Raw genomic sequence first — 23,957 nt, 5'->3', positions numbered from 1 at the left:
GGGGTGGGGCTCGGGGTGGAGTCTTGCTGGGGGCCCTTGCTTTATTTGGTCGGGGGTTCTGAGTGGTGTCAGTCTGCCCCTGTTGGGCATGCTACACCTTTTGGGACCATTTTTATTACACTACTTTGCTGTAGCTATTTCTCTCACGCTGTTTCTCTTACTGCAATGCTATGCTCTGGCAAAAGAGCGTAGAACAGTGTTTGAGGGGAGAGCAAGGTTGCCTCTGATTGGACAACAACTGTGCATGCTCCTGCTGCCTCCACCTACTTCAGGGCAAGTGATGTGGCTTTCCCCCTCAGGGCAACTTCATGCCTGGAGGCACCCACCTCATAAATATTCATGGAAGACCCTGCACTGTGGGAGGGCAAATGAGAGCAGAGGGGAAGAAGGCAGGCAGTTTAATCCCTGTTACGTCCCCTATCAGGGGACGTGTATATGGCATTGATTTTAGGAACCAAGAGATGGAAAAAGATGCTTGGTCGGACCTCCTACTTCAAATTTGGAGGTTACCTGCCCGTTTAGGGGTAGGTAACCCTGACTGGGCGGAACGGCAGGGGTTAAGCCAGAGCCCAACACAGTCCCTCCTTCAACCCCTGCTTTCCCAGATTTCGTAGGAGGGGTTTAGGGGTTATGCCCATTGTACATATAGGACCTTCCCTCCCCCTGGTGATTCCTTTTGGACTCACCAGCGCTCCTGTGAAGGTATCTTTACCGGAAATGGCTGACAAGGTTGTAAGGGATGTTGTCCGGGAGCGGGTGCTGGCTGACCTGGGACTTCTTTCACAGCTGGTGGCTGCGTTAAGAGGCCCCGCTGCTGTCCCCCGGCGTGCTGCAGTTGCTGTTCCCATGCCCCCTGTTCCTGTTCCAGCTCGGGGGCGCCGGACCTCGCGCCCCCTAGCGAGGTTGAGACCGAGTCCCCCCAGGTCCCCCAGGAGCTGTGGGGACCACACTAGTCACTTTGCACGCTGCGCTGTGGCCCACTGTAAGTACTTCTGCTGCTACTGCCACTACTTCATCTGTACAGGTCCCTTTCTTCTCTCCCCCTCCTTTAGCTATGGGAGCTGGTGCTCCAGCACCTTTCCATGCCTCCCCCCCCCCCTGTGCCCTCCAGTATGGCTACTAGGCCCCAGGTTAGTGTGTTGCCTTCTGGGCCCATATTGGACCATTGCGGGGATGCTTGGGCCAGGGATTTCCCCACTGTAGATGCTGCTGCTGCCTCTCCTTTACTGTTTGGCTACGAAGTGCGGCCGGTCAGTCAGCCACCACGTGACCAAGTATCTCATAGTAAACTGACTGATATTATTTCACAGTCAGAAATTATTATTTTTTTTTTAAATGTGCACTACTATTACACCATATATGAGTAGCACTGGTGTAACACTGTGCCCTTGCAGGCCCTGAAACGCACTTGTGTGATGGAAACTGACTGTTATTATTTCACAGTCAAAAAAGTGTTTTTGGAAAAAAATGCAGACTGATGTTTGAGCCCTAAAAAGGGCTTTTTTGGGTGCTGTCCTTACAGCAGAGATCAGATGAGTTCTTCAGGACTTTTGTGGACACTGAATACTGTAGTTGCTTGAAAGAAAAAAGTGTTCCACCGGAGTACCCCTTTTAACCAGTGGTTCCTAACCAGGGTGCCTCCAGCTGTTGCAAAACACACGTGTGAAAGAAACTGACTGGTATATTACAAGCTATTGTGACAGCAGATATGAGTGGTGCCACTGGGCAAATGGGCACAATATACCCTGTGAGCGAGCCTGCCACATGCTGCCAGGCAGGCAAATGCAATTAGAGTACACAGGAGGAAAACCCCCAAAAAATGAAGACTTATGTTTGAGCCCTAAAAAGGGCTTTTTTGGGTGCTGTCCTTACAGCAGAGATCAGATTGGTGCTTCAGGAGTGTAGGAGACCCGGAATAAACCACCTAACTATCGCTTTCCCTATTAAATCAGGAGCTGGTTCACTAGCCCTCCTCTCTCTAACCATGCAGCTTCAGAATGAAGCTAAAATGGAGTCCGTGAGAGAGGTGGGAGGGTCTAGAAGGGAGGGTCTGCGGCTGGTTGGCTGTAATGTGTCTGCTTACTGTGACACACAGGGTCAAAGTTTCTTGCAATGATGACGAATAGGGGGCGGATCGAACATCGCATATGTTTGCACGGCACGGCGAACGCAAACAAGCTATGTTCGCAGGGAACCGTTCGCCAGCGAACAATTCGCTACATCTCTATGGATGAATATGGTACTTACCACTCCTCGATCTGTGCCTTCATTCCTGCAAGCTCCACTCTGCAGCATAACTCCTCACCTCTGCTGTGAAGTCTCTCGAGAGAAGTGAGATTTAACAACATGTCTCCTTTGGCCGCCTGCGCATGTGGAGGAGAGGGGTTATGTGCAGAGTGGAGCTCCACTCTGCAGCATAGTAGCCTCAGCAAAGGGGAAAGAAGTGCTTCAGTGAAGATTGTAGACCGACGTTACCAGGCACACGAGGCTTAGGAATTCACCCCATGCACCAAGCACCTGATTAGCATATCAAGAAAAGAAGAATATTGGAACGGAGGCACGGATCAGTATCACTACAAGCTTATACCATAGGTTAGTGCGGCTGATACTGATGACAGATTCCCGAGCTCCGGGCATGCTGACGTAATCTTCGGCCAGGTGGGCGCTCCGCCCTGCTCAACCATATGCATAACCCCCTCCCTGCATGTGCGGCTATACTACTGAGCAGCGCATTTGCATACCCCGAAAATTAGCAAAAACGGCGGAACGGCATGGCGGTTCCGGAAGCTGTAAGTATAATTTTGATCAGTAATCACCCTCACTACAAGCCTGTATGACAGGTTAGTGCGGGTGATATTGATGACAGATTTCCTTTAAGGAAGGAGGAGGTGGAGCATATTTTGAATCTAGTAATTAGTATAAAAGCAGAGCAACTGCAAATAAGAGCAGAGCCTTTCACATTCCCATGCTTAATATTATATCACTGTACCCAAATTCTAGAGAAAAAGTAATCTTCACTAAAACCATGCGTTAGAGTAGCATACATATGCCTTTTAAGATGCACTTCACTAGTTCATCACTAGTGGTCAGTAGTCATCGATCTTTATGACAGATGACCACAACACCAGCCTGTTGTAACATGTTTCAATCTAGATCTTCTGTGATCATTTGAGCAGTTGTGACAGTATTTTGCTCTGTTGACCATTCTCCTAGGAGATGCATTCCTAAACCCTAATGAGAAACTGATCATCAAGCAGAACACCATGTTAGACAGTGTCCTGGTGTGTGTGTGTGTGGGGGGGGAATGTTTGTATTGATCAGATCACTGAGCTTACAATATTTTAATAAAGCCGATATGGTTCATTAACTTTGCTTTCTTTAACTAAACATAGTCAGTTAGTAGTGCTACAGATTTGTCTTTAGTTAAAACAATAAAACAAATATCATAATCTGGTGCTTTTTCATTGTTTAACCCCTTTAAAAGGACACAGCCTGTTTGGGCCTTGAGGACACTCACCAATTTTCATTATGTGTATTTATTTTTCCCTTCTTGCCTTTTAAGAGCCTTCACTTTTTTTCCATCCACAGAGCCACATGAGGGCTTGTTTTTTTTTTTTGCCCAACCAATTGTTCTAAGTAATGAAACCTTTCATTTTACCAAAAAGGTACAGCGCAACTAAAAAATATAATTTGCTTGGAGAAATTGAAGTGAGAACTGCAATTTTGCTAATTTAAAGCGATTTTTTTTTTCAGTGCACCTTACTGTACAATTCACATCTTTGTCCTGTGGGTCAGTAGGATTAAAACAGTACCCATCTTTACCTGCTTTTTTTTTTTTTTTTACTATTCTGCTTTATAAAATATGTAAATTTTATTAAACAAAATAAGGATGCTTAAACTTCCCAATTCTTAAATCTTTCCCATTTTTCTTTATATGGGGCTGTATGAGGGTCCATTTTTTTGTACCATGTTCTGTAGTTTTTAGTGGTACCACTTATGGTTCCCTTTTTGTAGGGATGTGATGTGATAAAAAAAAAAAACCTGTAGTTTTGGACTTTGGTATTTGTTTAATTTGTAACGTTTTTTATTGTGGGAGAGGCAAGGAGCTGGTAAAAAGACCTCGGCTTCTTATTTTCACTCATCGGACCCCGGATCGCGATGTTCGTGGTCCGATGAATGTAACTTAGCACCGCAACAGCTTTAGATGCTGTAATCAGTATTAATCATGGCATGTTAAGGGTTAATGGCAGGCATTAGCGGGATTGTTGATGTCTGCCATTAGTGTTGAGGTTCCTGCTATTGACAGCAGTCATCTGTGAAGTGAGTGCAGCTCCTGCACTTGATCTGTAAATTCTACACGCTGCAGAACATAAATGTATGTACCGGTGCGCTAAGTATCAGGCAGCCAGGGCGTACAATTAAGAACCATAATTCTAATACTTTCCCATCCACAGAGCCATATGAGAGCTAAAAAACAAAACAAAAAAATAATCTACTTTTTTTTTCCCCAATTAGATATCTGGTATATAGGATGCTACAATCAGAGCTCGCTCAATTTCCAGGAAAATGGATACAAGCCATTGCATTCTGACAAGGGAGATTTAACTGCTTGTTTCAAATTTTGTCTGCAGAACAAGTAAGTTATCTTGCTCATTTATAATAATAGAAACATAGAATGTGTCAGCAGTTAAGAACCATTTGGCCCATCTAGTCTGCCCAATAATCTGAATACTATGAATAGTCCCTGGCCCTATCTTATATGAAGGTTAGCCTTATGCTTATCCCATACATGTTTAAACTCCTTTACTGTATTTGCAGCAACCATCTCTGTAGGAAGGCTATTCCATGCATCCACTACTCTCTCAGTAAAGTAACACTTCCTGATATTACTTTTAAACCTTTGCCCCTCTAATTTAATTTAAAACTATGTCCTCTTGTGGTAGTTTTTTCTTCTTTAAATATGCTCTCCTCCTTTACCCTGTTGATTCCCTTTATGTATATAAAAGTCTCTATTATATCCCTTCTGTCTCTTCTTTCTATCAAGCTGTACATGTTAAGGTCCTTTAAGCTTTCCTGGTAAGTTTTATCCTGCAATCCATGTGCTAGTTTAGTAGCTCTTCTCTGAACTCTCTAGAGTATCTATATCATTTTGGAGATACGGCCTCTAGTAATGTGCACAATAAGTGAGGTCTCACCAGTGTTCTGTACAGCGGCATGAGCACTTCTCTCTTTCTACTGCTTATACCTCTCCCTATACATCAAAGCATTCTGCTAGCATTTCCTACTTCTCTATTACATTGTCTTCCTACCTTTAAGTCTTCTGAAATAATTACCCCTAAATCCCTTCCCTCAGATACTGAGGTCAGGACTGTGTCAAATATTCTATATTCTGCCTTTGGGTTTTTACGCCCCAGGTGCATTATCTTTCACTTATCCACATTAATTTTCAGTTACCAGAGTTCTAGTTTGCCTCAATCCTTTTCCATTTGGCGTATCCCTCCAGGAACATCAACCCTGTTACATATCTTTGTGTCATCAGCAAAAAGACACACCTTACCATTGAGACCTTTTGCGATATCACTAATGAAAATAACGAAAAAAATTGGTCCCAGTACAGATCCCTGAGGTACCCCACTGGTAACAAGACCTTGCTCTGAATATACTCAATTGACTACAACACTGCCTAATCCACTCAACAATATAGGAGTCCAAGCTCAATGACTGTAGTTTATTGATAAGTCTTCCATGTGGGACAGTGTCAAAAGCCTTACTAAAATGTAGATATGCAATGTCTACTGCCCCTCCGCCATCTATTATTTTAGTTACGCAGTCAAAAAAAATAATTAAGATTTGTTTGACATGATCTCCCTGAAGTAAACTCATGTTGTTTTTCATCTTGCAATCCATGGGATTTTAGATGTTCCAAAATCCTATCCTTTAGTAGGGTTTCCATTAATTTTCCCACTATTGATGTCAGACTTACTGGCCTATAGTTGCTTGATTTCTCCCTACTACCTTTCTGTGAATGGGCACGACATTTGCTAATTTCCAATCTTCCGGGACGACTCCTGTTACCAGTGATTGGTTATATAAATCTGTTAATGGTTTTGCTAGCTCACCACTAAGCTCATTTAATAATTTTGGGTATATCCCATCTGGCCCGTGACTTATTTGTCTTCACTTTAGACAGCAAACATAGAACCTCTTCCTCTGTAAAGACACATGCATCAAACGATTCATTAGTCTTCCTCCCTAATGGAAGTACTTTTCCTTCTTTTTCTTCTGTAAAAACTGAACAGAAGTATTCATTAAGGCTTTCGGCTAGCTCTTTATTCTCTTCTACATAGCTTAATTCCTTTTTTTTTATTTAGTTATTCCTTGTTTTAATTTCCTTTTTTCCTTTTATATATCTGAAGAATGTCTTATCCCCTTTTTTTCACAGACTAAGCTAGTTTTTCTTCTGCCTGTGCTTTAGAAGTTCTTATGATATGCTTGGCCTCTTTCTGCCTAATCTTGTAGATTTCCCTATCTTCATTGCTCTGGGTTGTTTTATAATTACTAAATGCTAGCTTTTATATTTTTTTATGATTTTGGCAATTTCTGCTGAGTACCACAGTGGTCTCTTCCTTTTTCTGCTTTTACTGACAAGTCTAATGCAATTTTCTGTTGCCTTCAATAATGCGTCTTTTAAGTAGTACCATTTCTTTTGGACTCCATGTAATCCGTTCCAGTCTGATAAGGACTCATTTATGACTAATCTCATTTTTGAAAAGTCTGTTTTTCTAAAATCTAAAACTTTTTTGTATGGTGTGACTCCTTCCCTGTTCTTAAACCACACTGACTGGTGATCACTAGATCCCAAGCTTTCGCCTATAATAACATCATATACCAAATCCCCATTTGTGAATACCAAATCCAAGATGGCCTCCCTCCGGGTTGGCTCCTCAACCACTTGTAGAGATAATCCCAGTAGGGAATTTAGAATATCTATACTCCTGGCAGAACTAGCTATTTTGGTTTTCCAGTTTATATCTGGAAGATTGATGTCTCCCATAATGATAACTTTTCCTTTCATTGTCATTTTAGCTATTCAACTAGTAGATCATCTAATTCTTTAACCCCTTCCCACTATAGGACGTATTCATACGTCCAGTCATCCGACACGTTCACGCAATTGGACGTATGCGTAGTCTGGATAGCAGTAGGTCCGGGCAAGTGGCACAATGCGAAGCGAAGTCAGGACATAGCAGGAGTTCAGTAGGCAGGCAGTAGAGGAGCAAGGTCAAGTCACAAGAGCAGGAGATCTGGTACACGGCAAGGCAATACAATGGAACACTTTCTCTAGGGCACAAGGCAACAAAGATTCGGCAGAAAACTGAGGAGGGTGGAGGAATTTATAAACAAGCCACAGGTGGTTACCCTAATGAGCGTACTGGCCTTTTAAATCTTAAAGCTCCGGTGCGCGCTCGCCCTAAGGGACGGGGACACGCGTGACGGGGCGGAGGCAGAGGCAGGAGAAACACCCGGAGAGTGATGGACTGGGGCTTGCATGCGGGCGCGTCCCGCGATGCGAGTCCCAGCCCCATCGGCAGCAGAAGGTAAGGGGACCATGTTCTCACGGCCAGCGTGTGAGGCCACATAGTGCAACACCTGTGAGATCCAGCGCGAGGCTGGATTGCACAGGCTGTAGTGTGTGCAGCTCATCAGATCATACTGTGCTGCAGTACAAATGTATTGCAGCATAGTATAACCAGTAAAAAATAAAATAAAAAGTTCTTCAATAAAAGTATGAAGTGTAAAAAAAAAAAAAAAAAATGCCCCTTTCCCAATAAAAGCCCTGTATTATCACCAAAAAAGATCAAAAACACAAATCATATACATAATCGGTATTGGCACATCCGTAATGGCATGTATTATAAAACTATAATGTACATTATCCCGCACAGTGAACGCCGTAAAAAAACAACAACAAAAAGTACAAAATTCACCAATTTTGGTACAAATAGCGGAATAAAAAAGATCAAGAGGTAGCACATAGCACAAAAATTAAACCATTAAAAAGTACAGCTCATCCCGCAAAAAATAAACCCTTACTCAATGGCATTGGATGAAAAAAAAAAAAAAAGTTACGGCTGGAAAATGAATGGCAGAAAAATAATTTTGCTCAGAAAAGGAAAAAGAACATAGAAAGCTATATAAAATGGGTATAGCCATAATTGTACTGACCCACAGAATAAATATAACATCACTTTTACCGCACAGTGTGCACTATAAAAAATAAAACGCCCGAAATTTTCCAGTTTTTCTCAATATTTTTAAGTTTTTCACAAAAAATGCTGCATGTGTCAACAAAAATGCACCACTTATATAAAGTACAATATGTCATGAAAAAACAATCTCAGAATCGCTCTGCTCAGAAAAAGCATTCTGAAGTTATTACCTTTTAAAGAGATACATGTCAAATAAAAAAAAACAAGAGCCTGGGGGGCGTGGCTTGGCGGTTGAGATGAGCGGTCGCACGCTGTGAGTGCTCCCGCTTAGAACCTGCATTTAACTTATCCTGAGGTGAATCCTGGAGTCCCTGACCCCACAGACTCGGTTGAGGACCCGCATTATGGCCTCTAAACAAGACCCGACGAGAAACAAGGATCGACCGGCCGTGGAAAAGCTCCGGGACTATGCCCGCGCAGACAGGCAAGATGGCGCCGCTCAGGCCGGGGAGCGTGTTCCACCAGCGGCTGCGGAGGGAGGAGAGGCTTCACATCATGAAGAGGGCGCTGATTCTACTGACCTTACCCTTCGGGAGGTGAGCGATACCCTCCTGATGGCGATCCAGACATGCCGCACTTCTCTCACCGGCAAGCTTGAAGAGGTCAGGGTGGACGTGGGCCTCCTACGGCAGGACTTTCAGACCTTGAGGGAGCGGGTGACGGAGACTGAGACACGCATCTCCACCCTGGAAGACACGGTACAGCCTCTACCCTCTTCACTCCGCGAGGTCCGGGAGCAACTGGATTTGACCCGTCAGAAGAATGACGACCTCGAGAACCGGCTGCGCCGGAATAACATTAGAGTGATCGGTCTCCCTGAGCGGGCGGAGGGTCAGAACCCGGGGGCCTATGTGGAGTCCTGGATCAAAGAGCTCTTTCCGGATGCCCCCTTCTCAGCTGCTTACGCCGTGGAGAGAGCACACCGAGTACCATCTAAGCCACCGATCCCTGGTGCGCTTCCTCGTCCTCTATTGGCGAGGTTTCTCAACTGCAATGATCGGGACTTGATCCTCCGCTCTGCCCGGCGGGTTTTTTTTTTTTTTTTTTCCCCCGTTTCCCCCCCCCCTTCCCATCTCCTCCCTCCTCCCCGGGAGCCTAGTCTCCCCAGGCCCTCCACTCTCCCCATGCACCTGATGCCTCCCTGATGCTCCCAGGCCTTACCTCTCCCTTCCCTCGCCCCCATCCTGTTGCTTACTTTGGACTGCTGTGTGCCCTGATTCAGGACTGTTCCTCGGGGGCTGCATGAGGGCCCTACCCTGACCCTCTGAAGGGATTTATTCTGTCCCTCTCCAGTCTACCTGCCACGTCACCCTGTCCCTTTTCCCTGGGTCGGTTCATTTTTTTTATTTTTTATTTTGGAGTCACAGTCTTGGAGGACATCGGCCGCTGGATTACTATTACACGATCTCTATCTGGTCTCCTTCCCCCCTCCCTGATGTGCCAATTTCCCCCCCCCCCCTTTCCGTTCTCCCTTCCTAACCGAACCCCCCCCCCCCCTCATAGTGCCTGAGACCTTTTGTTCCTCGATTACCTGGACTGTCCCTTGCTGTGTGACTCCTGTTTGCTGGGATTATTATTTTTTGTTTTTTCTTTTTTCTTTTTTTCCATTTGTGGGGGGGTCGGGGTGACGGGTGGACAATCTCCTGAGTAGGGGATGGGATTTACTGTTGATCATATGTGTTTTATCATTTTCTATTTCCTCTCTCTTTCTCCTGCTTCCCCTATCCTTCTCTCCTTCGTAAGACCCTCCCTCCACCCCCTGTTCTTCCCCCTCCCGTCCCCCCTCTCTCTCCTTCCTCTCTCTCCCTGCTTTCTCCTTTTTTCCCTTTTTTTTTCTCTTCCTCTTTTTCCCTTCCCCCCCCCCCTGTTTTTATTTTCCTGTATTTTCCTCCACTTCTTCTCTTGGGTCCCAGTTGGACTAATATTCTCCTACTGATTGATGAACATACTCAGGGTTCTCCACTGTTAGCATGTATGAGCAGGTTCTCCCCACTAGATGGAGCTGTTGCTCCACTGATGCTTATGCAACACTGGTATAGATATGTTTACTGTTTGATTTATTTACTGGTCCCCTACTTAGTTTGGGGTTTCATTTTGCCTCCAAGATACCTACCCGCGAGGTCGCCTATTAGTAGGGTTTTTTGTCTTACCACTTCAGTACTACGGCCTATATATGGTCCCGCGCATCCCTGTCAGTGTTTCTCACCCCGGCTGGGGCATGTATGTCTTCTCTGTCTTTACCTCTCCCCCTGCTGTTTTACGTGTTGTCTCTTCTTATGGCTGATATTAAGATAATGTCATGGAATGTTAGAGGAGCACGCACCCATATTAGAAAGTATTCTCCCATATTAGAAAGTATCAGCCTCATATTGTGGCACTGCAGGAGACACATCTTACTCCAGATAAAGCTGGACAGTTTTCTAAACCCTGGGTCCAATGGTCCTTGCACTCCTATCACACGTCCTTCTCAAGGGGGGTTTCCCTACTGGTTAGTCGGAGAGTAAGGTGGGACCCAGTTACAGTACGTAAGGATTCACAGGGTCGTTTTATCTTTGTATACGCATTTTTAAATAATGTGCCTTTTGTCTTCTTATTCATATACAACCCTCCCCCTGCCTCCATGGATATACTCCATGGGGCGGTTACCTTCGCAGCTAGTTATCCCTCTGCCCGTGTCCTCTGTATGGGGGACTTCAACATGGTACCGAATCCGTCCCTAGATCGCCATAGCCCCAGGGGGGTCCCGGTGGGAGTTGGGGGTGGCCCTTTATCGCTGTTTTTGGAGGAGGTTGGATGGGTAGACATTTTTAGGGCCAGGTACCCTCAGGCTAGGCAATACTCTTGTCACACTCTGGGCAGAAATGCGCTGTCCAGGATCGACCTTGCATGTGGCAACTCGCTCCTTCTTCCCCAGGTTTCAGCGGTTTCCTATGAACCGCGGGCTATATCAGACCATTCCCCCCTAATGCTTGATGTCTCCATGGTAGATCCTGGTTCACCGCGGAGGTGGAAAATCCACCCTTTCTGGCTGGAACAGATAGGCTCCTGCGACCGTATTCCGGACCAGCTTCGAGTCTTTCTTGAGGCCAATTCCCCTGGGAGTTCCCCCATCCTGGTATGGGAGACATTGAAGGCGTATTTGAGGGGGTGCTTGCGCTCCACTATCTCCTTTCTCAAAAAGTCAGCGTCTAGGCGGGAGGAGGAGCTGGCTGGACGATGTGCGGAGCTGGAGGCCCGATACGTTGCGGACTCATCCGAGGCTAATAAGGTTGAATGGCTGTGTGCGGGGCGGCAATATATGCTGCACCTCTCAGAGAAGGCCAATAGAAAGCTGTTTTTCACAAAACAATTCTACTTTGAACATGGCAATCAATCTAGTAAGCTGTTAGCACATATAGTCAGGCAGAACTCTTCTGCCCCTGCGATTCTTAAGATAGTGGCCTCGGATGGGTCCGAGCTGTTGGGGGTTGCGGACATTGCGCGTTGCTTTGCCACATACTACTCTAATCTTTATTCTTCACAGGTGCAGTATGGTGCTGAGGAGTTGGACACCTACCTGGACGGTATTGACTTTCCGGTACTATCGGATAGTGATCGGATGATGTTGGAGGCCCCCCTCTCCTTACTGGAGATTCAGGATGCCATGGGGGACATGACTAAGGGTAAATCTCCGGGCCCTGATGGCCTTCCACTGGAGGTTTACTTGCGGTATTCCGACATGCTCCTTCCATCCCTGCTTGCAATGTTTGAACGGGCATTTGAGGATGGTATTCTACCTGCCTCTATGTATGAGGCAACCATAGTTGTCCTCCTAAAACCTGATAAAAATCCTGTGGAGTGCGGTTCTTACAGACCCATTTCGCTGCTGAATCTGGATTATAAGGTGCTTACGAAAGTTTTAGCTAACCGATTGAACAAGGTAATCCTATCCATAATTCACCCAGATCAATCCGGCTTTATGCCTGGCAAATCCACATCCGATAACATCCGTAGGGTACAGGCGGCTGTCCAGGTGGGAAACGCTCTGGGGGGAGATTGGGCTTTGGCGTCGCTGGACGCCGCCAAGGCCTTTGATTCCGTGGAATGGGGTTATTTGCAGGCTACCCTTGTTAAATTTGGTTTTGGTCCTAACTTTAGAAAATGGGTGTCCCTCCTGTACAGATGCCCGCAGGCCCAGATCCTGGTGAATGGTGTGTGTTCTTCCCCATTTGCTCTCGGCCGGGGCACGCGTCAGGGGTGTCCCTTGTCCCCGCTTCTGTTTGCGGTGGCAGTGGAGCCCCTCGCCCTCCGCATTCGGCAGGATCCTGGCTTCCGAGGTATGTCTACGGGGGGCCGGGAGGAGCGCATAGGCCTCTATGCCGATGATATGGTGTTATTCCTCTCTGACCCTACATTGATGCTTCCTTATGTCATGACACTCATGGACCGATTTGGGTATTTCTCTGGTCTACTCATCAACTGGACTAAGTCTGCAGTGATGCCGCTTCTGTCTAGGGATTGGCCCCCGGTAATGAATGGCCTCCCGGTGGTTTCCTCATTTAAGTATTTGGGGGTTCACATTCACAGAGATCCTTTGCTTGACCTGTCCGCCAACATACTCACTCTACTTCCTTATGTTAAAGCGAAGTTCCGGGTGTGGGCCACGCTCCCATTGTCGGTCGCTGGCCGTATCAATCTTATTAAACTCATTGTCTTACCTAAGTGCCTTTATGCGCTGGAGCATGCCTCAGTGCCTGTACCTAGACACTTCTTTGATTCTCTTCACTCCCTTCTTTCACCATTTATTTGGGGCCCCAATAGACCTAAAATTCGGCTAACCACGTTACAACGCCCCAAGTTGGCGGCGGGAATGTCACTCCCTGATTTTTATTTATATTATTTGGCCGGTCAACTTCGGTATATCAGGCACTGGATCTCTGGGGATGTGGTGCCGGATTCCGAACAGTCCCTAGCTAGGTCTGTCCCGATAATGACCCTTAGGATGCTGCTAGATAGCCCTGTCCTGGGTGGTAGAGCTTACCTCCAACTTCATAAGCTGGCCATAAAGGTATGGCGGGCTGTTAAGGGGATATATGGATATACTGACATCGCTGAGGACACCCCTCTATGGCATAATCCTCAACTTCCTCAAGTGAGCGATGCTCTGGACCCAGTCTTCTGGCAGAACGCGGGGGTGCTCACTTTGGGGCATGTTTATCGTGACAATGTGCTCTGTTCATTTGATCAGTTGCAATCCAGTCATGCTCTTCCCAGAAACAGTTTTTTTAAATACCTCCAGCTCCGACACGCCCTGAATGCCCAGTTCCCAATGGGGAGCCCATTGATATCAGCGTTTCCCCTCATTGGGGTTCTGAAGTCACAGGGTCCCAGGGGGCTGGTGTCCATCCTGTACACGCACCTTATTCAGGCCAAGAACTCCCGCACTCCAGTACCGGCGGTCCGGCATTGGGAATCCCATATCCCTAATTTGACTAAGGATGTATGGGAGGACATTTTTTCCTCCCACATGTTAGTGTCCCCGGCAGCGAATAATAAATTGATCCAATTGAACATTATACACTATAGTTATATCACTCCTTTAAGGCTCAATAGAATGGGTCGTTCAGACTCCGATGCTTGTCATCGCTGTAGCGCTGCCAGGGCAGACTTTTGGCATTTGATTTGGGCCTGCCCCTATATCGCAGCTTTCTGGCATGCAGTGCTCACTTTTTTAGCTACTCTGGCTCAACCTTCCCTATCTCTTGATCCTTTGATCTGCCTTTTTGGTATCTTAGATGAAGAGATATGGACACATCACGTACGTACGTTTTTGCGGGAAACTCTGTTCTTGGCCAGGAAGGCTATTGCTCTTAAATGGATGGACCCCGGCTCTCCTACCCTGACTCAATGGAAGGCTATGGTAAATGCTACATTGCCTTTCTCACACATAGTGTACAAAAATAGGAAGTGCCCGGGTAAATTTTATTCTGTGTGGGGTGGTTGGTGTTCCTCTCCCTTGACTCAATGCTCGTACTCTGTGACCTCCTCTGGGACAGTGTAAGATACATTGATGCTATGCTTGCTGTCCGTGGTCTCTACTAACCTTTGTTTCTCTTTCTGTGTACGTTTGTCGATTCTTTTTCTACCTCCTTGGATGCGTGGGTGCCTTTCGGGGTTATTTATCATGGGTTATTTGATGGTACCACTAACTAGTGATAGTATTGGTGCTCCTCGCGGGATGGTATACGATTGCTAATTTTGGCGAATGTTCGCCTTCTTGTTCTATTTTGTTTTCAGTTTACCTACCTCAGTTGGGTAGTGTTTTATGACTTCGATGTATACCATGTGATGTAACCTGGAGTATCCTGTCGCTTGCATTCTGTATTTTGATGTATGGTCTCATGACCCTTTTCTATGTACTGTAGATATGCTTCGTGTTCACTTTAATGGGCCTGTGGTCTAAAGTTATTTACTTTTCAATAAAACGAATTTAAAAAAAAAAACAAGAGCCTGGTCATTGAGGTAAAAAATGGGTCTGTCCTTAAGGGGTTAACTTGGCCAGGTGGTCTATATATCACACCTATATGAGTTACTGTCTGATTACCAAACTGCAACGTTACCCAAACTGACTCTGTTTGACTCACTATCTTGAATTAGGTGTATTAGGTTAGATTTTATGCTGTCTTTAACATATAGGGCCACTCCTCCTCCTTTCTTGCCTTCTCTGTTTCTTCTGTATAAAGAGTACCCTGGCACTGGATATGTCCCAGTCATTACTTTCATTAAACCATGTCTCAGTAACAGCCACTAAATCTACATTCTCAGATGCCATTATTGACCCAAGTTAATTGATTTTATTACCTAAACTGCGGGCATTTGTAGACAGGTTAAGAAATGACAAGCTCAGAGTCCTCTCTGATACTGACTCCTGACTACTGACTTAACCTCTCTGATACTGATGTTCTGGCATTGTTGGGCGGGGGGGGGGGGGGGGGGGGGGCAATTGGACTCATGGTGGATTTTCATTCTCTTGCCCCCCCCCCCCCCCCCCTTCCTAGTTTAAATACTCCTTAGCAAATTCTTGGAATTGTTCATTGAGTACATTCGTTCCTTTTGAGAGAAAGATGCAAACCATCTTTTTTGTACAGTTCCTTTCTATTCCAAGTAGAGCTATCATGAGACACAAAGCCAAATCCTTGCTCTTGACAATTATATTAAGTGGTATAAAAAGAGCTAGAAAATGTTCAAAAGCAGTCTTCTAGAGGAAATTTTTTTACATTTTTCCAGCAGTAGGAGAACACATTAGAATGGTGCTGTAACCTACATAAGTCTATAGCAGGTTGTGCCATCATCATTAAACATCTGTTCCAGAAATCCAATTAATTACAAGAGTTCTTGTAAATGTAAACACTTTCTCTTAAAATAAAACAATAAAAGACTGCATACTTACCTCCCCCGCTCCTTCCAGTGATGTCCTGCTCTCTGCTCAGCTCTGTAATTGGCTGAGGAGGAAGTAGGCTGTCATTGGAAGGTGAAAGAGCAGCAAAGGAGCAAGGACCAGAAGATTTGATAGCTAAGTATGCTGTCTATATTGTTTTACTGCAGGCCCACAGTAATCTTAAAATTTCCCTGGAAAAAATGCTCTTCCCAGCATCCAGGTGATGGTGTCCCGGCTCGATTTTAGGCAGAATAACTAGTTAGCCTCTCAGACCTCAGACATTCAGTTCACATCCCGCACATTGAGGGTTTGGTACCCATAGTGGACACGCCTGGCATGTTGCACTGTGTATTAGTGTATATACAGAAATAATTCTGCACTGCGCACTTTATCATGTTGTATTTGACATTTTGAGATATGACTTTATAGATTTTTTTTTTGTCTAGAAGTTTAATAGGCAACTGTTACCATATTAAGTATGTGATAACTAATAGTGGCGCTGTCCACTTGCCAAAATGAGGTCTCCCAGAACTTATGAAAAAAATAGAAACAATTGGGAATCTTTAAAACAATGAATTTTATTTCGTCCTTCTTAAAAATATAGAGTAGAAAAAATATTATTATTAACTATATAAACAATGACCGCCACCAGTATCCTACTCCACAGTCTTAATTGCCGGTAGTAGATATGTTGCTACAAACAATGTCCATAAATAGTCCAACTACTGTTATCCGTGTTCCTTAGTTGCGTCTTCTCCAATTACTGATGTAGAATTGTGTTATGCTTGCATACTGTTCACATTGCTACTGTTAATCCTGGATAGCGTCCACGTTGCTCAGTGCTCAACATTACATCGTAGTTAAAGTGCATATCTGCTAGACGATAACCTTCTAAAAATTATTTGACCGGTGCGCAGCTGATTAAAAAAATTATGGAGTACTCCAGGAAGAAATTGAGGATATATTTCTCATTTATTCATTTGGGCATCTATGGTATCCTTCCCAGTCCTTTCTGACATCATTAATGATACAGGTAAGTATACATAATGTAGTTCCTTAATTCAGACCAAGTGATGCGTTTTTATTTGCCTTTGTATTTATATTGCATCCACTGTTACCCAACGTACAGCAGACTATTGGATAAATAGCGTGCGATATCTACAGCAGTATCAGCATTAATATAGAATATTTATGTATTGTTAGAGCATTTTAAAAGTTAGACCATATTTAATGCAGCCTATACATCCTGTTGTAGCCTTGCTACTTACATCCACCTACCCATGCATTCATACATATACTAGAATTAAATATGATATGCAGCACTGTACACCAGCATTGGTATATAGCCATATCACAGTGTTGCTATATCTTAGTAACCTTATTATACCAATATTGCATTTGATTTAACTCCACCATGAGGTAAGGACTTATCTCCAATGCACTAGAGCCATGTTCAGATTTAGGTGCGTTTAGTGTGCGTTTTTAGTCATATTTTCATCACTGACACCACATGGTATTAGGCAGGCATTTTACACATGTGAGACCCAACGAGCGTTCATAAGATCCTCATTTAGCAACAATCTTGTATAGTGGTCCACATTTGTATATATCATAATATATAGTTGTTTGTGCTCGAATGGTAGGTACTGTTAATAGGCATTATGGTAAAGGTTGATATTTTTACACATGTATTTCCAGGATCAATGATGAATTTGTATCCCGGAATATATACATATATGGATGTATGATGAAGTTGTTATATGCAAAGTACCACTGTATATCCACGTTTAGGTCATTAAAAAAATGCTCAATGTAATTGTTAGCATTTACGATGTCAGTCTTATATTCACAGTTCAATTACTCGGTCCCATTTTATGACCATATAATATGCTGCTTAAGTAAACATAGTCCAACATTATAACACATTTCACGGTTGCCGTCATATGTATTTTAAACTGAACCTGTTGATGATCCCAGCTGTGTAGTAAATCCTCTTTGTACTCTGGTTCAGATGTGTATTAGATCCTCTTTGTATTCCGGTTTGACGCGTTTCCTTAGCCAGATCCTCAGGAACCACTTCCAGGCTTATGTGTGGGGATCTTTAGGTGTTGATGTCTGACACTGATGGCGGTCAGCATCAAATGAACTCACTCCTACTTCCTTTTGTAGGACGCCTATCCCACCCCTTACTGCAACTTCCACTGGCTCTTCCAATCCTGCGCTTAAACGTCAGTGATCTGACACTTCGATATACAGGTAACGGGATCCTTCTCACTCAGGTGCTTCTAGGTTGGTGGGTTCATGGATTAACAGGAAAGTTAACTACGTTCTGTCTAGTTTTAATCAGGGAATTATGTTTGAATTGTTTACGAATTTATTTCAGCATTATTTTTAATAATATGCATTGGTGAGATAATGGAAAATCTTACTAGCAGGAGATGATTAACTTAGTGTATTGTTCTAAATAGATATAAGCTTTCTACCAGACTATCCCCTAGTTTATGAAGGGACTTTTCTGATTTAAAGAGACAGGAGCCCATTTTTGAAAATTTCAAGGGGGTTATCCAAATTCAAAATAACGTGACAGGGAGTAAGTTGATAGTATTCCTTATCAATATATCAAATAGCCATTTTAATTCAAATTAATAATAAGCTATAAATTCATTTAGGCCATTGGGTTTGACAGAATCCACCAAAAAGGTCCACCTTGCCTCTGTCTGTAGGCGCATTTTATCCCAGTTCCCACCCCTAATTCGGGGGGGACCACTTCCAACACTTGGACCCTAAATCCCTTCGGGTTCCCTTCATGACACTGGGAAAAGTGGTTGCCCATTGGGGTATCTCTTTGATGCCTAATGTCTGCTATGTGCTCCTGTATGCGGTTCTTCAATGTTCTGTAGGTTTTAACCGCATAATTTACCGGACAGGAGCACTTCAGCATGTACACTTCCCCCCTTGTGTTACAGTTGGCAAAATATTTTAATGAAATTCTCTCTTTTGTACTTGCACTGGTGGTAAACTGTCCCTTTTCGATAAATGGATATATGGAACATCTCCCACAGGGATGGGTTCCTTTAAGTCCTGCCTTTAGCCAAGTTTCTTGATTTTTTTTGTGGCTCAAAGTAGCTCCTCATCAATCTGTACTTAAGACAGAAATAAATCCATAAACAATTCAAACACAATTCCCTGATAAAACTAGACAGAACATAGTTAACTCTCCTGTTAATCCACGAACCTGCCAACCTAGAAGCACCTGAGCGAGAAGGATCCCGTTACCTGTATATAGACAGACGTTTAAGCACAGGATTGGGCGAGCCAGTGAACCTTTACCATCATGCCTATTAACAGTACCTACCATTCGAGCACAAACCACTATATATTATGATATATACAAATGTGGGCCACTATACAAGATTGTTACTAAATCAGGATCTTATGAACACTCGTTGGGTCTCACATGTGTAAAATGCCTGCCTAATACCATGTGGTGAGAAAAGAGAAAGAGACAAAGCGATCCACTGTGAAGAACAGTATTGAACCGGATGGGCCCCAAAGGCAGAAAGACTCACCGGATCCAGTTGTGCTGATTTGAGGCACAACGCTCGTATGGGTATGTATGAAAGGTCCTTTCGGATGGTTGCGTGGATAATCACTTTGGACTGCAGCTAAACCCGCCCTCGCAGCAGCGTGGGAATATAGGATCAGGTTTTTTTGCACCATCCGGTGCAAAAGGTAGGGAAATTGCAGCTGCAGCGCTGTCCACAACCGAGGTAGATAAATATTATGCTTTTATTACATGTAACGCATTTAAAGGACGCTCTGTCCTCTTCCTCAGACATGTTATAAGTTAAAAGTCTGCCAATATATACGTGTTTGTGACCGTTTTACATACAAGTGACATAACAATTAATCAACATAAAAAATTATCTAAAATTATTAAAATTATGTTTTATTATTAAATTATCTGTTGTAGCATAATTTTTGATAATTTTTTATGTTGATTAATTGTTATGTCATTTGTTTGTAAAATTATGTACATTTATTATGATGTCATTTCCGGTCACAAACACGTGTTTATTGGCGGACTTATAACATGTCTGTGGAAGAGGACAGAGTCTCCTTGAAAGCGTTACATGTAATAAAGCATAAGATTTATCTACCTCGGTTGTGGACAGCACTGCAATTTCCCTACCTTTTTGCACCGGATGGTGCAAAAAAACCTGATCCTATAATACCATGCGGTGTCACTAATGAAAATACGACTAAAAACGCACATTAAACGCACCTAAATCTGAACATAGCTCTAGTGCATTGGAGACAAGTCCTTACCTCATGGTGGAGTTAAAGGGGTATTCCAGGCCAAAACTTTTTTTTATATATCAACTGGCTCCGGAAAGTTAAACAGATTTGTAAATTACTTCTATTAAAAAATCTTAATCCTTCCAATAGTTATTAGCTTCTGAAGTTGAGTTGTTGTTTTCTGTCTAACTACTCTCTGATGACTCACGTCTCGGGAGCTGTGCTGTTCCTATGGGGATATTCTCCCATCATGCACAGCTCCCGGGACATGACATCATCATTGACGAACCTAACAAGCAGTTAGACAGAAAACTTCAGAAGCTAATGACTATTGAAAGGATTAAGATTTTTTAATAGAAGTAATTTACAAATCTGTTTAACTTTCCGGAGCCAGTTGATATATATAAAAAAGGTTTTGCGTGGAGTACCCCTTTAAATCCAATGCAATATTGGTATAATAAGGTTACTAAGATATAGCAACACTGTGATACGGCTATATGCCAATGCTGGTGCTACAGTGCTGCATATCATATTTAATTCTAGTATATGTATGAATGCATGGGTACGTGGATGTAAGTAGCAAGGCTACAACAGGATGTATAGGCTGCATTAAATATGGTCTAACTTTTAAAATGCTATAACAATACATAAATATTCTATATTAATGCTGATACTGCTGTAGATATCGCACGCTATTTATCCAATAGTCTGCTGTACGTTGGGTAACAGTGGATGCAATATAAGTACAAAGGCAAATAAAAACGCATCACTTGGTCTGAATTAAGGAACTACATTATGTATACTTACCTGTATCATTAATGATGTCAGAAAGGACTGGGAAGGATACCATAGATGCCCAAATGAATAAATGAGAAATATATCCTCAATTTCTTCCTGGAGTACTCCATAATTTTTTTAATCAGCTGCGCACCGGTCAAATAATTTTTAGAAGGTTATCGTCTAGCAGATATGCACTTTAACTACGATGTAATGTTGAGCACTGAGCAACGTGGACGCTATCCAGGATTAACAGTAGCAATGTGAACAGTATGCAAGCATAACACAATTCTACATCAGTAATTGGAGAAGACGCAACTAAGGAACACGGATAACAGTAGTTGGACTATTTATGGACATTGTTTGTAGCAACATATCTACTACCGGCAATTAAGACTGTGGAGTAGGATACTGGTGGCGGTCATTGTTTATATATTTAATAATAATTTTTCTACTCTATATTTTTAAGAAGGATGAAATAAAATTCATTGTTTTAAAGGTTCCCAATTTTTTCTATATATATTATTTTTTTACCATATATGTGCTACATTTTTGGGACCCTTACTTTGGGCTATGGTAGCCGTGATATGGGGTACAGTATCAGAGGATTATACTACTCCAATTGTTCACATGTATTTTTAAGTGATTTTAAATGTCTGCATTTCTTTTTGTGTCCAATAAAACGTGATTTCTTGATATACATCCTAGTTCATTTGTTGTGCATCATTTGTATATAGTTGTCAGCTTTTCTTTCCCTTTGTTTGTACATGTCTTGAAAGTTATCTAGGTCCTCTTATTTCAGTGCCCAACCTTTGATGGCCAGAAGTCTTGTATTCTACTGTTCCAACAAAGAGCACTTTCTTTCTGTTTTATGTGTCAGAGACCTGCATACATTGCTTTGTAGACAGTGGTAGTTTTTAAAACTGTACTATAAGTTTTTTTTATATCTTATTTCAAAAAAAAAAAAATCCCCTTTTGTTTTGTGGGAAAACTTCTTTAAAGCAGCTATGTCAGGGATGTGGAAATCCTATCACCCGTCGCCCGGGACAAGTAGTTTTGGGCGCCGGGCAGGTGAATTATTCGTAGATTTAGCCCTGTATTGGGCTAGCAGGTACAGACCGACTTCCCCCATATTTTTCTTTAATTCCGGTGAGAGGCGCAGGAGCAGATGCAAGTCTGCAGCTCACACCGGCGCTCAGGGTGTATGGAGGGGGCGGCGGCCCCCAGCTGATTTCAGTAGCCGGGGGCCGCTGCTCAGTCCTCCTTCACACACAGAAATCCTCCCAAGCCCCTTGCAGTGCAGTCTGTCCTCTCTTCCCCCCCCCCTGCTCTGTGTTTTCCCCGTGCAGACTTGCAGCCTCTCCGTGGTAGATTTAGGTCCTGTGGAGACAGAGCAAGGGGGGGAGGGAGAGGGGGATGGAGCTGTGTACCGAGCTGTGTGCCTCCTCGCTCTCCCCCTGCTTCTTGTGTAATGTAGAGCGGGGGGGGGGGGGGGTGTGAAGATCAGGTGAGGAGGCAGAGCATGCAGGCGGCAGGAAGGGTGGTTGTATATGTATGCAATGTATAATTAGGGGGGGGGGGGTGTATCAGCGGTGGGTGTATGTATGATGTGTGCATATGTATGGTGTGAGTGTATGTGTGTGTGTGTGTATGATGTCTGTGTATATTTGATGTCTGTGTATATATGATGTGTGTATATATGATGTATACATGATGTGTGTATGATATCTGTGTATACATGATGTGTGTATGATATCTGTATATATGATGTGTGTATGATATCTGTGTATATATGATGTGTGTATGATGTCTGTGTATATGTGTGCATATGATGTGTGTATGATGTCTGTGTATATATGATGTGTGTGTGATGGGGGCGGCACTGGTGGGTGTATGTATGATGTGTGCATATGTATGGTGTATATGTATGGTTTGAGTGTATGTGTGATGTGTGTATGATGTCTGTCTGTGTGTGATGTGTGTATGTAATGTATGATGGGGGGCAGCAGCGGGTGTATGTATGATGTGTCTGTATGTATGATGTATGTATGTAATGTATGATATAGGGGGCAGTGGCCGGTGTATGTATGATATGTGTATGCATGTATGTTTTGTACAGGGGCGGACTGACAAGTGCTGCTGCCAGTTGTGCTAATTTTTATTATTTATTTTTAGTGGTTTCTGGCCACCCGCACTAAATTGCACCCCCAGAATCCTGCCCCTTCATACTCACCCGACGACCAAGAGCCCCACGGATTCACGCAAACACGCCCGAACCAAAACTACAACTTCAAGCATGTTACACCGTAACCTAAACTGTAGAACTATAAACTGCAACATGCTGGGAGTTGTAGTTTTGGTTCGGGTCAGCTGCAGAGCCATAGGCTGCATCAGGGCATGCTGGATGTTGAAGTTACTAACTGTAATTCCCTGTATTCCTTGACACAGCCTATGGCTCTGCAGCTGACACAAACCAAAACTACAACTCCCAGCATGTTACACAATAACCTTAACTGTACTACTATACAGTGCAACATGCTGCAACACCCACACAACCATAGGCTGTATCAGGGCATGCTGGGTGCTGTTGTTATCTAGTAACTAAATGCAACTTCCAGCATTTTCTGACATAGAAATTAGAGTAAATAAAATGCACCACACAAACTGGAGAAGCAGTACCCCCCCCCCCCCCAGTAACACAGCGTTGTTCACTGTTATCCAATCAAAAGACTCTGTGTATAAGTCCCTATGAAGACTGAAAAATTGTGATTAAAATATTTTAAAAAGTGCGTATATATGTGAATAAGCCCCTTTACTAATAAAAGTTCTGATAACAAATGGTTCTGATAAAAACTACAGATCACGGCACATAAGATTACCCTCATACATCCCTGTATATGGAAAATTTGGAGTTATAGGGGTCAGATGGGGGGGGCTTGCCTTGGGTGTAAAAGGAGCTAGCTACAGCTCTCCTGCCGCTAATAGCCCGGCATGCTGCGATCGCCATGGCCGCTATTAAACCATTAGATCACCGCGGTCTAAGTTGACAGCAGTGTCTAAAGGGATCTTATATCCATCCCTGGTGGTCTAGTGGGGGGGATCGTACTATTTTGGTTGGAATTATTTCATCTACCAGGACAAGTGGATTTTCTTGAGGGACAAGTAGATTGTGTTCCGCTTTAGTCCCTTGAACA

The 23,957-nt window shown here is 43.6% G+C and overlaps 1 protein-coding gene across 5 annotated transcripts in view; it reads left to right on the top strand.

Moving 5' to 3' along the window:
- Positions 1 to 23,957, top strand: part of PKD1L1 (polycystin 1 like 1, transient receptor potential channel interacting) — a 329,432-nt gene that overhangs the window by 14,813 nt on the left and 290,662 nt on the right. For all 5 annotated transcript variants that reach the window (XM_056520283.1, XM_056520285.1, XM_056520284.1 and 2 more), the window contains exon 2: positions 4,516 to 4,636. In XM_056520283.1, coding sequence (XP_056376258.1) covers positions 4,516 to 4,636 — 121 coding nt within the window. The remainder of the gene's footprint in view (positions 1 to 4,515; positions 4,637 to 23,957) is intronic.

Source organism: Hyla sarda, chromosome 5 (assembly GCF_029499605.1).
Source record: "Hyla sarda isolate aHylSar1 chromosome 5, aHylSar1.hap1, whole genome shotgun sequence".
Taxonomy (NCBI): domain Eukaryota; kingdom Metazoa; phylum Chordata; class Amphibia; order Anura; family Hylidae; genus Hyla; species Hyla sarda.
The sequence above is the reverse complement of the archived record's forward strand: the minus strand, read 5'-3'. Positions and strand labels throughout refer to the sequence as shown.